At 40.8% G+C, this 12,987-nt stretch overlaps 1 protein-coding gene across 1 annotated transcript; it reads right to left on the bottom strand.

Moving 5' to 3' along the window:
* Positions 1–231: 231 nt before the first annotated feature.
* On the bottom strand, positions 232–924 carry LOC149148236 (protein CELLULOSE SYNTHASE INTERACTIVE 3-like). Its single transcript, XM_089442112.1, has one exon. It carries the CDS (start codon positions 922–924, stop codon positions 232–234), a length of 693 nt encoding a protein of 230 aa, XP_089298238.1.
* Between the last annotated feature and the right edge of the window lie 12,063 nt (positions 925–12,987).

The raw sequence follows: 12,987 nt of genomic DNA, 5'->3' as shown, positions 1-12,987 counted from the left end.
CTAGCTCTTACCCATCTCAGGGTTTTCACTCGAGGTATTGTTAACCCGACATCCCCCCTATCACCTAGGTCTAACCCAGACTTTACCGGTGATCACCGAGGGGTACACATGCCTTACCAGGTCTTACAGTAGTATGCCCATTTACATGTAATAATTTTGACTTCATTATTTTTTTTTTTTTTGGTTTATTACTGTTGCGATTCTGATCCATCCTCTCTCAGTTTCATTTTCTCAAAAAACTTCTATCAAACCGTTGATTCCTCTCTGGGAAAAATGCTCCTTCGATTCGAGGTCAAGGGAGACCAACTCAGACAAAGCCCAGGCAACCATACTATGGACCTTCATTGGACCACTGTCCTTCAAGACCTTAGCAAAAACAGAGCACACACCCTCCTGAATTATCTGCCTAACGCATTCAGGATCCTTACCAAGTTTCCCGATGGCTTTTGTCGCGGCTTCCTGGCCTTCAACGGTGCCTTCCTTGATAAGCTTGAGCAAGGGGCCGATTCTGCCTTCTTCGACAATCAATTTCCCATTTCGCTCATTGTCCTGGGCCAGAGAAACCAATGAGGCTGCCGCGTCCGCTTTCTCCTCTGGACTGCTCCCTGTGTGCAGTCGTGCTATTTGTTCCCAGATCAGGCCAAATATCGGATCGTTTGTCGCTATGGGAGGCAAACCCAAATGGTCTGCTCGATCTTCCCCGCTCACAGACACATTCAGAAGCCACGTCACGTCCCCGATCGAGTTGTCCAGTAAGAAATTCATTTTTCTGAATGCTGCCGCCGATGTTATGGTGAAAACCCTCTTCAGAACCGCGTTGCGCCTGCATTTCTGCTTGAAAGAATGAGCTTCTTCAGTCGTTTTCGATACCTCATCTGCCAAGTGAATGGGCGATGCCAGCATCAGCTTTACTCTCTCCGCCATTCTATTAATTATCACTTCATTCAAATCCACATGGCTCACAAAAACAAAAAACTTCTATTAATCATGTCATTTCTTGAATCTTGGACATTTTCTGAGTCTTTCATTCTTGGCCATCACCGCCTTTGACAACCTTTGTTCTCATCCTTACTACTCTTTGAGAATACAATCATCATCCATGAAAACCATATTTCTGGCATTCAGCATGAGAATTCCAGCGGTGCCATTCATGCCACCAATTTATTTTCTTTATGCATGCTTGGCTCTAGGTGGGCAGCGTGGAAAGGCGATTGGGACCCAAAGAAAATTAGAGATCTTGGATAGAAGGAGGTGCCCCGCCGATCTAATCCACAGATCCACATTAGATCTGACCAGATCTGACTTCTTTTCATATGCAAATATGTTGAGAATCAAACTCTACATAGCAGATCCGTTATCTTATCACGCAAATTTATCTATCCACCAAGTCTTTGGCCAACATTGTTGATCGAGATCCATACCAAATCTGGTGATCTCATGAGCAATAATAACAAACTTATGCGTTGATCCTTCAAAGCCCAAACCCTCAACCATATCTCTGATACCAATTGTTAAGAAATTTACCTGAGAACACAAATTAATTACTGAGAATTACTGAGAGAAACAAATATAAACATTAACCAGCAGCAACCATAAACACATAAACATATGTTTATCTAGGAAAACCCCAAATCCGGGGAAAAACACAATCATAATGAAATTTCATTATCCTTGGCCAAAACCCTGGCCAATCCGGCCAAGTGGGCCTTCATCACTCACCTCCAGGCCCTTGCATTACAATGAAGTCCTTCCAACCTTTTATAGGCTCCATTACATATAATACCATGGGCAGAATACCATGGGTGCACAATACCATGTGCCCCAAAACCATCATTGTTTAACCTGGTCAACTTTGACTCTATCCTGAGTCATGTTTACCTAACAATGAGTTTAAAGGGTTAGAGGATCTACAAATTTAAAAAAATAAATAGTCGCTCTTCACTTGCATGCCAAAAGGTTTGCATACCCCCGGGTATAAAATAAAGTTTCAAGGCCACCTTTTGTTCAAACTGACAAAACTTTTTTTTTATCAGGAAAGGTAATCGTCTTTTAGGTTACCAAAGATTGTTCTATTCATGGCGCAAACAAAACATTTCTTTGGCGATGTCTACCAAAAATAGACAAAGGTGAGTGGAGGAGGCTACTCCAATCACGTAACTTTGACAAGAGAATCTTGTTCCAAAATAAATCCCTCTTCCAATCACAGACGGGAGTACAGACCAGTCATATATCTCTCGCAGAAACCTACCCTATACCTGAAGTTTTCCTACTGAAGCAGACCAGGGTGCATGCCCGCTGGGTTTCAGTCATGTCTCCCGAATCACTCGCGCTCATCAGGTGGACAGACTGGAGATTGATGGGACATTCCTTGTGTGAAAAGACCATTCAAGGATGGCATATGACTCTTTGCTCTATGTGATCCCGGAAATGAAAGCTGGTCTACGAGCTTGACCACTCTTCCTTCGTGTGGAAAACACATTACTCTAAAGACTGAGGAGACAATTGCTCCCATGAAATAAATATAGTCTCATCCAAGGAGTAGATTATAATCCAGGGGTCCTTGAAATACCATTACATTCATTTAAACAGTTTTCTCCCTCAACGTTATGGGCACATTGGGAAGGATCTCTAATGGTCGACTAGTTCCTTTGTCAAAGCCTGTTAGATTTCTCATTTCAGGCAAAAGAAATGGCGAACGAAGTGCTTTCCAAGCAGTCGAAGAAAGGATACTCACGGAAGCCCCTTCATCTATGATGGTACCAGCCATAACCATTCTATATACTTGAGTAATAATCTGGAATGGTACACTAGCTGGTAAACAGGGTCTGCCTAGCTGATTCTAGTTGAAGGAGACAACTAGGTTGCTTGGAGGCGAGACCGAATAGACGGTCGGGTATGACTCTGACGAACTTCCTTCCTGCGGTAAATGAATGGGTAAATTTCCCCCATGTTCATTGGAGTCTGTGCTTACGAAAAGAATTTGGACGGTGTCATCCTTATTCTCTTCTGTGATTGTATCATCTGAAGACGAAACCTATGAAAGCAAGACCAGGTTAACTGCCGCCTCGACCTTTTGACTTTCGTCTGGTATGGGTTTAGATGGTTTGTCTTCAATGATAGATGCTTCGGCCGACCACTTGAGCGGGTCAGCCGGCTTTTCAACTAGTGACGGACTCAGCAAGAGTTTTTTATATCCAGGAGGAAGTCGTAACAGTGAGACTGGACGATCGTCCAAAACTCTTTTAGCCTCGTCTAAGAAGGGACAACGGTGGATGGCATGGTTGCCTTCGCATAGTTTACAAGGAAATCTATATTTTCCTTTTTGCCCTGGGGCTTCACTTTCACTAGTCGATGGTGTGTTTTCAAAATGATCGTCAGAGGTTGATGACACTGGGTTGTGAAAATGAGGAGACCAGTCCCTTATGATCCGAGGGATGCAAGGACAATCTCTATGATAGTGGTCTCCTTTGCAAATGACACATGGCGATTTAGGCCTGTCGGTGTAGTGTGTGGATTTTTTCTAGACGACGCTTGATTGCCCCCTTTCGCTTTCGGCTCCTTCTTCTTCTTCTCTTTCTTCTTCTTTTCTTTCTTCTTCTCAGGTACTTGATTTTTGGCTTTACCAACCCCATCAAGCGAAGAGGAAGGAGGAGAGGAAGAATTGGAGGAAGTAGAAGGTTGGTGGGTAACTCTGGACTCGTCTAGTTGCTGACTCGATTGTTCAGGAATTGCAGTGTTCTGAACGACAGAGGTTGAGAAGAGCCATACGTGCAAGTCGATTGTCAATCCTGGAAGCGAAAATGTGGCCATATGGGGTGCACCAACATCTCCCCAAGGGGAGAAGGGACTAGGATTTCCTCTAAGGGGAACTCCTTGGTTGGTGGACTCCATTTTCTTCAACCTAAGATCAACGTAGGAAAGGGTGATGATTATTCCGTTTAAAATAAATTTTAGGCGCTTTGACACAACTTGTTTTTTCAATTTTTAAGAGTCGAGAAAAAACAAAAGATGACTCTAGTTGCCTTTGATTTTTAATGAGCCTGAAGTGACAAGTGCTCAGATGGACCTTTTCCGTTAAAGAGTATGAAAAGGAATGAAAGGGACTTGATCTGGATTTAAGCAGGAACGCAATAGATTACATGGATAACCATAAATACAGAGATGCGATAACCATAAAAACGGAGATGCAACATAAATAATAATATGCGATAACCACAAAAACAGAGGTGCCGCGGAAATAACACTTCATTTCATTAATGGAGAATACTGAAATATGCTTACAAATAGAAATAACCTGGCTAGGGCGATGGTAGCTTATCTCTGAGAAGAGATGTCTCGGCTACATGCCTCTGAACTGTGCTACAATGAGGCTCGAGGGCCTATTTATTTTTGAGAAACAATGGAAAACCCTTCACATTCCAAAACCTAACCCTAGAAGATGAAACGCCAAATTGTGGGCCCCGTTTTCGGGTAAGTTGGTACATCAACTTCCCGGGGTCGCGAATTGGTCATACTATCTCCGTTTGACGTGCATGATAGCCCGTTGGAAAGATCTCTCCGAGGACTACGACGGAAAAGACGATATTTATCAGAAAAATCGCTGGCGGTGGATTTCCCAAAAAACGTCGTTTAGGGCCTCAAAACGGCTCCGGAAGTTTAGGATCCGAAAAACTGCTAAAAATTGTAAACTGTGCTATAATTAAGGAAACTGATAAAAACTGTAAGAAGCATTAGAGGGGATCCAAGTGGAATTAGCGGGTGGCCACCAATATCCACCTGGATCATTCCTCCCCCCTTAGGAAGCAATGGTCCCCATTGCGTTGAGTTCCTCCATGAGATGAGGGAACTTCTGCTGCACTTGGTCCCTGGTGAGCCACTTGCCCTGGTGAAGGAGTTGTCCTGCTTTGACAACTTGATACAGTTGGATATTCTGCTGGCGAGTGTGCTTGATCTGTGTGTCCATGATCCGATCAGTTGCAACTTGTTCCATGCAAGCTGGATTTAACTCTGTGGGTGTGAGTTGTTCTGCAATGTCGGACGTGTCTAGTAATGGTGGAAAGTATGGCCGAAGGCGGTCGACATTGAACACCGGGTGCAGGCCAAGGAATGGGGGAATGCTGAGCTCAAATGCATTGTCTCCCATAGCTTTGGTAATGGTGTAAGGACCATGTCGAAGTGGTCTGAGTTTCTGATGGGTTCTGGTAAGGCGCTCCCTCTGCAGATGTAACCAAACTTTGTCGCCCACCTGAAACTTGTGTGGTACCCCTCCAGGTAACGAGAATTTGTTCCTGTGTTCTGTCATGACTGTATCCCTCTGTTGCTGCTGCTGTGTGGAGGAACCCTTCGCGGGGGTCATGGATGTAGCAATGATCTTCCCCTTACTTTGGGAACGAACCAGACAGAAAATAAATTTCCTAGTCTGTGAGATGAGCTTGCTGCCTTTCTTAGCAGTGATCAAAGAGGTGGCAGTAGGTGGGGCTACCTCTGGTATCCTGTATAACGAATTATCCAAAGAAATGATGACAGCGCGAGGTCTTGACTCATACACAACATGTCGCCTCCACAAGTATGGCTGGCCTAATAGTACATCACAAACATCCAGAGGTGTAACATCACACAATACCTCGTCTGTGAAGGGCTTGATGCTGTAGGGAAGGCGGCACTGCTGGCGAACTTTGATCTCGTCCTTCGTGAAGCCAACCGATACTATACGGCTGTGGGTGTGGTGTAGTTGATAGGCCCAACTGCTTCACGACCTCTGCTGAAATGAGGTTCTTTTGGCTGCCACTGTCGACAATGAATTGCAGCGGCGAACCCTTCACCCACATTTGTGAGTGGAAAAGACGTTCCCCCTCCTCTGGATCTTCGGGCTCATTTTTCTGGATCTTGGCAGTAGCAACAGTGGCGCTGGGATCCGCATCAATAATCTGCTTCCCTTTGTCATTCCCCTTTTCGGGTTCTGACTCAGAGTCGGAACATGCATCTGATTCGGAAGCCTTCAACTTGGCCACTAGCGACTGCTTGGTCCGACACTCGTGTTATGAGTGGGACTCTTGTGGAACTCACACCACTTTCCTGTGTCCTTCTTCGGCTTTGTGGTGTTGTTCTTTTCTTGCAACTTCGACGGGTTGTCTTGGGTCACCCCGCCTTGGCTTTGTCCTTTGGGCTTTGGATTTGCAGATCCAAAGTCTCGCTTCTTCTGTTTGAGCTTTTGCTCGATTTTGACAGCGTATCGGTATGCTGTGCCGAGTGAGGAGATGTTCAAGAACTCCATCTCTTCCTGGATGTATCTGTGTAGGCAGCCACGGTATTTGAGTACCAGATGCAGCTTAGAATCTTTGATACCCAACTGTGTGCGAAGGGTATGAAAAATGTTTGTGAACTCCGGCACATCTTGGTCTCGTCCCTGCTGCAGTGTGGTCCATTTGATGTATTTGTCCACATAGCTTCCGACGGGGTAGTACTGCTCCTTAATGGCATCCCGGAAGTCATTCCAAGTGGGTGCGGTTGAAAATAGTGAGCCTGTACTTTCATCCTTCTGCTCGCAATAGATTTCCCACCAGTCCTTGACGTGGGGGGCTGCTTTGAGAAGAGCGAAAACAATCTTCTCCCGACTTGAAAATTCGTGAACAGAAAAATACCCATCTAGCAGATTTAACCATTTATCTACGGCATCTGCGTCTATTTGACCCTCGAAGATGGGGATTTCAAAATTAACTTGTACCTTAAACGGTGTGGCGTTTCCAGAGTAGCTGTTGGAAGCCGATGCGTCGCCTCTGGGTAGCCGCTGAAGGATCTGCGCAAAGCTATCCATCATCGTGTTCCTTTACCGCTCGAGCGCTTCTTCGAGCAAGATTTTGATAGGATCTCCTGCCCCCTCGTCTTTCTTCTCATCCGCCATGGGAGGACATCGAGATTTGCGAGGCTGGTCTTGCAAAGGTTCGACCAGTTCAAGCCCTAACTCCTTATATCCCGACCTCGTTGGGGACATGCAAAGAAAAACAGAGAAAAAGCAGACCGCTCTGATACCACTGATCCGGATTTAAGCAGGAACGCAATAGATTACATAGATAACCATAAATACAGAGATGCGATAACCATAAAAACGGAGATGCAACATAAATAATAATATGCGATAACCACAAAAACAGAGGTGCCGCAGAAATAACACTTCATTTCATTAATGGAGAATACTGAAATATGCTTACAAATAGAAATAACCCAGCTAGGGCGATGGTAGCTTATCTCTGAGAAGAGATGTCTCGGCTACATGCCTCTGAACTGTTTTGAACTGTGCTACAATGAGGCTCGAGGGCCTATTTATTTTTGAGAAACAATGGAAAACCCTTCACATTCCAAAACCTAACCCTAGAAGATGAAACGCCAAATTGTGGGCCCCGTTTTTGGGTAAGTTGGTACATCAACTTCCCGGGGTCGCGAATTGGTCATACTATCTCCGTTTGACGTGCATGATAGCCCGTTGGAAAGATCTCTCCGAGGACTACGACGGAAAAGACGATTTTTATCAAAAAAATCGCTGGCGGTGGATTTCCCAAAAAACGTCGTTTAGGGCCTCAAAACGGCTCCAGAAGTTTAGGACCCGAAAAACTGCTAAAAATAGTAAACTGTGCTATAATTAAGGAAACTGATAAAAACTGTAAGAAGCATTAGAGGGGATCCAAGTGGAATTAGCGGGTGGCCACCAATATCCACCTGGATCAGGACTGCTCTAGAAATCTAGGTAGAGGGATTACCAAACCAATCTCAAAACTGCAGAATACTTTTTACGGTACGGAAGTTAATCTTCCCGAATGCTGTGTTCAGTGCATTGCGATCGATAGGGCGGCAGACACGGCTTCCTATGGATAAAGGATTAAGCCTATTGTGGTCTCCCAAAATATACTGGACGGTACGTGGGAGCACAAGTCCGTAATGGCACTTATCATATCAAAGTGGAGGAATCACCCAACCATCAGTGAGAACAACAGTTACCAGGCTTTACGACGCCAGAATACATCTCTAGCCTAGACTTCTAAATGTTGTGTGTTAGGTTCCAAAGCGTTGTTAGATTCATTGAATTTATTTTATAGTTGATCTTGTTTATGAATTTTGCCTTTCAGGTTCACCGCGAGATGTAGTATAATTCCTAAAATGCAATCTAAGATGATAAACAATCCTTTTATCTTCTTTGTGCAATGAAAATCCTAGCTACTAAGGAAAGAAAGACAAAATTCTTTCACAAAGAGCAAAGAGCACACTCTAAATGCACTTTCCTAAATCAAACCAATCAAACATTTTAAATGCAAATGCACATGCATTTATTTGTTTTCGACTTTCTTAGTATGTAAATGATAAAAAGAAAGTTGATGCACAAATCTGAATTTCTTTTCAAGCGACAGTTATCAACAAGTTTCTTTTCGAAATAAAAAATGGATACAATCTCAACACCTTACAATTTGGAAATGAATACTTGTTTTCGACACTAGAAAAATTACAAATTCAGACCAAAAAACAATAGTAACAGGATAATTGACTATCTACAGCAATCAAACTCTTTCCTATGCCTGAAAACGACACTTGTGATGCTTTTAAATCAAAGGACGACAGTACAAGTACGTTACTTTTGCAAAGGAGAACTGAAAATGACCCAACAAACACACAAAAACATTTACAGTTCTTTTGTACAAAGGAGGTGGAATAACAACAAAGGAAAGGGGTCTTAACCAGAGATATTCTGATCACATGCAGCAAAATTCATGAATAGAACTGGAAAGACTGAATCACAGAAACCAAAATTGAACAATGCCTAGTCTGATCAGCGCACCTGTAACACAGGGAATTTAAAATGAAGCACACTTACTACACTCGGGAAGCGCACTCAATTTCAGATTCTCAGAATAGTACCTGCGCTGGGCCAGAGACGAGACTTTGCTTGGGTTCCAGGTCACAGTTTGTAGTTCAGTTCATGGGTTTTGGCCAAGCAAATTGTAATCAGTAATGCAACAATCAGGGGTAGATCTAAGGAGGTTCTAAGAGCTACCACAAGGGGCAATCAGAGAGTTTGTGAATCAGTTGTTTATGTTATAAAAAATCTCAGAGATTGATTGAAGCGGCATTTATCTACTTTGCATTTGCATAGAAAATGCAGTTCGAAAGCTACTTGCCTCGACTTCAGGCTCCATCTGTAAGTTTATAAAATAGACAACAAGGAAGATAAACAAACAAACTAATTCTTCCCCAGCGGAGTCGCCATTTTGTTACAGGGAAAAGTGTCTACTCAGAACTGCTTATCGTACTAAGGTGTGATAGCTGCCTTAGAAACAAATAAAGTAAAGCTACTTTCATTTTTTCCTTTATGAAGTATAGATAGAGAAGAACAAAGAACACCAACCTCTGTCCTGCACTAATCTCCTCGTTCGATTCCTCTCTTTCTTGATAATCTTTCGCTACTTGTTCCCTTGCAAGCCCAACTTCATAGAGTACCTATAAGATCACAGTAGCATAGCACTATACAAGAACATGGATCTATAATCATAAACAGTCTAGGATCAGATGTAAATTGGCCATACAAATGCAGCAAACATAAATGACACAAGAGTATGGAGGAAAACTCGAATAGCTTTTATTGATAAACAAGAAAGAGCCAAGGGGAGTTACAACCAGTTGTTCTGACCCAGCATCATCCTCTCAGCAAGGAAGCCCCTCTTCACCTCATACAAAGCTTAGATCACCCAACAATCTGATGTTTGTCTCAAGAAACCAACATAAATTCCTTACAATATGAAAAATTTCAGCCTCTCAATCTCTAGGATAAGGGATCCATATATAGATATCTGTAAGGGAGACGAGTCAGCTTGTGATTTGATTAGTGTCTTCCCTCTGATAGTTCTTTCTTCCACTTGGAGATTGATGATCTCTTACTCATCCTTGGTCGAATTCAGAGAGGCAAGTGTCATAGGAGAAGTTTCTAGAAGTTTCCATGCCTCTCCACCTCGCGGAATGGCACTGCCATTTGTCACTTCTCACCCATCGCACCCCATAGAAGGGCTTTTTGAAATGCAACGCACCCACACAGTGTGTTTAGGTGAGATGCAATGCACTTTGCCTATGGGGCAGCTGAAATGATCCTGTTTTGACCAATTCTGAGCATTGTTTCATGGAGAACTTCTGGGAGAAGTTGTAATCAGTTGACCTTGTTCCTTTAGGGGTTAGAACAACACTTTTAGGGACTTAGGAGCCCTTGTTTTATGGACATTTCATGCTTGGGGTTGTAGTGCCCATAAATTTCTATAACAAAGGGATTCATATTCAACACATAATATTCATATTATAAACTCTGCAAAAAATATTAAACCTTGTGAATTTGATTGTAAACCCAGTGGATATTATTAAATGCCATGAATATCAACCCTTGGATTAATAAAGACAAAAGGATTAAATAAGGAGTAATGTATATAAACATTTATCTCTATTTTCCCCTTCTTTTTGTAAATAGATATTTTTTCGAAAAAATCTAAGAAAAAATTGCAACACAAATATTCAGAAAATAAAAAATATTCAAATATGCAAGTCCAAGGCCGAAGGTCGGGACTTCTTTTCCATAAAAATATTTGATAGGATTCTGACATTCAAACTCCCAACTACAAGGCGATCTTTAGGCATAGTCGAACAAAATGAAAGGGCATTCTTCACACCCAACCTCCTGACTATTGGTGTCTGTCTTCCCATGACTATGTCAGAGGTCGGGGTCATGATCACCATTAATAGAAACTTTATTTTAACAACATGTCAACTTCCGACTACCTGACTAGCTTCTGCTACAACTAGGAATAAAATGTTTTATTGATTGGTTTGCATGCCAAACATAATTTTCTTTTAGCTTTCTTTACTTTTTGTTGAAATTAACTCCCAAATGGAAATTTGCTATGCTTGAAGAAAACATTCCCTAAACTATGACCATGCAACTTTGTCATAATTTTTGCATAGAATTGGTTGAAACATCTCATCACCTTAATGAATAATTAACAAATTTCATGCAAATTTATTGTTGCATGTCGTGAGGGTTTAAACAAAACTTAGCAACTATCCTACTTTCCACTTCCTATTTTACATTATCTTTTGTAGACCCTATTTACACATGTTCTCTAAAACATATCTCTAATTACAAACAAAGAGGTTTGAATTGAGTGCAAGGCTTCTAATTTATGGTAAACATGCACTACCATAGAGAATTGCAACAATAAATTTTATCTTTCTTAAATATTTTTTTTTATATTATTCATTTTCATGTCATAACATGGGTAAGAAATGTAAATATATGACGTCAAAATAGGCTACTCAACATATTAAGGAATGCCTAAAGGGAGCCAAAAATATAGAACCAGAAGATTGCAATGTCAACCCATCTCTCATTTCTGACACCACCTTCAAAACCCAGATGGAAGGTATGATGAAGTGGGAAGAAATTTATAATTTCTATGATAATAGAAGCTGGCTAAGTTCTGAATCTTCAATTGAGAATAAAAACACTCAGTTTGAAAAAAAGAGATGTACGAAACTACAAGAAGTTGGTTCTGGAGCGATTTTTTTTCCTTATTATTACATGGTCGCATGGGTCATGTGACATCTATATTTTCCTACTTGCATTATGGTAGAATGCAACAAAAATGTTATAGCCTTTTGGAATTTTCAAATACTTTTAGCAATTTACAATCTTATTTCTCCCAAATTTTTGTGAAACACCTAATTTCTAGATAAATTCAACAACACATTATTCAAGTTGTTTGAATGGAATTATGATAAAGTTGTCAAACATTGGTTAGGAGAAGATAGAGAATGCTTCAAACTTAAGTCATCAAAAGAATATATGGTTTTCATTTTGAAAAGACTCGGGACGTTCCTCATAAAAAAGTTCTCTTGTCTATATTGAGAGAAAGACCTTGAGCATTGCAAATTAAAATGGATGGCTTTAATACACAACCTACTCAATGGTTCAAAGTACTTCAATTGGGACGATATACTTTCTCATAATTTAACATATTCCCTTAATTTTTCCATTTCATCTCCTCTATGATATGATCAGTTGTTCTTAATGTCAGCCTATATTATGGATATTATAATTCTTTTTGTTTTATTTCATTTGATGAAATGTAATTACCTATTTGATTAACAACTACTTATGTAGAATGATGCCCTTATTTTCTGGGAAAGTAATTTAAAATTCAATTTTAATGACAATTGTAATTACGTGATGATCATTTCCATTGGATTTTCTGTGGAGAAAACCCTCATAGGGTTAGTGAAGGCCTTAAAGAGATGTTAGAATAAATAGATGATTAGTTTGTGGAAGAATTATTCACATATATAAGAGTCTATGGAAGTGAAGTTGGCACTCATCTTCTTTCTAAATATATTTTAGAGATGATTTATTTAAGAGAGGTATCCAATCAAACTACCTCGAATGGTCAAGCTCCAAAAATGAGAAAACTTCAGAAGAATTTTTTTTTAAACTTCGCAATTAAATTTGGAAAATGTTTCCTCAAGGACCGAGGACATGCGTTTCAGGAGGCTGATGAACTAAACCACGTTTGGTTTTATTCATTTCTCCTTCATGTCTATGATCCTCGAGGAATAACCAATGACCATTATAAGGATGTTAGCTACATGCAAACTTACACACACTAGAAACAATTTTTTGATGAAATTTTCATTAACATTGATAATTTTCACCAAGATTTTGAAAGAAGACAATTATTGAGTAGGGAGGATAGAAATAAATTGTATGGTTTTAGAGAAAATATTTATGAGGAATTCCTTAAACAAAAGATCCTTCATACTAATGCTACAATTGAAGAGATTAATTATGTTAAGATTCTGAAATTTAATTTCAATGACTTTATTTTAGACTCTATTTCCTCTTCTCCAAAAATAGAAGAATCCCAAGTTGAAAATGTTCCTAATATTTGTTTTACAACTACATAGACAAGC

The sequence above is a fragment of the Pinus tabuliformis genome, chromosome 9, assembly GCF_031772625.1.
Source record: "Pinus tabuliformis cultivar Carrire ecotype Pingquan chromosome 9, CPIR1, whole genome shotgun sequence".
In the NCBI taxonomy this organism is placed as follows: Eukaryota; Viridiplantae; Streptophyta; class Pinopsida; order Pinales; family Pinaceae; genus Pinus; species Pinus tabuliformis.
This window is presented reverse-complemented; position numbering and strand designations above follow the sequence as displayed.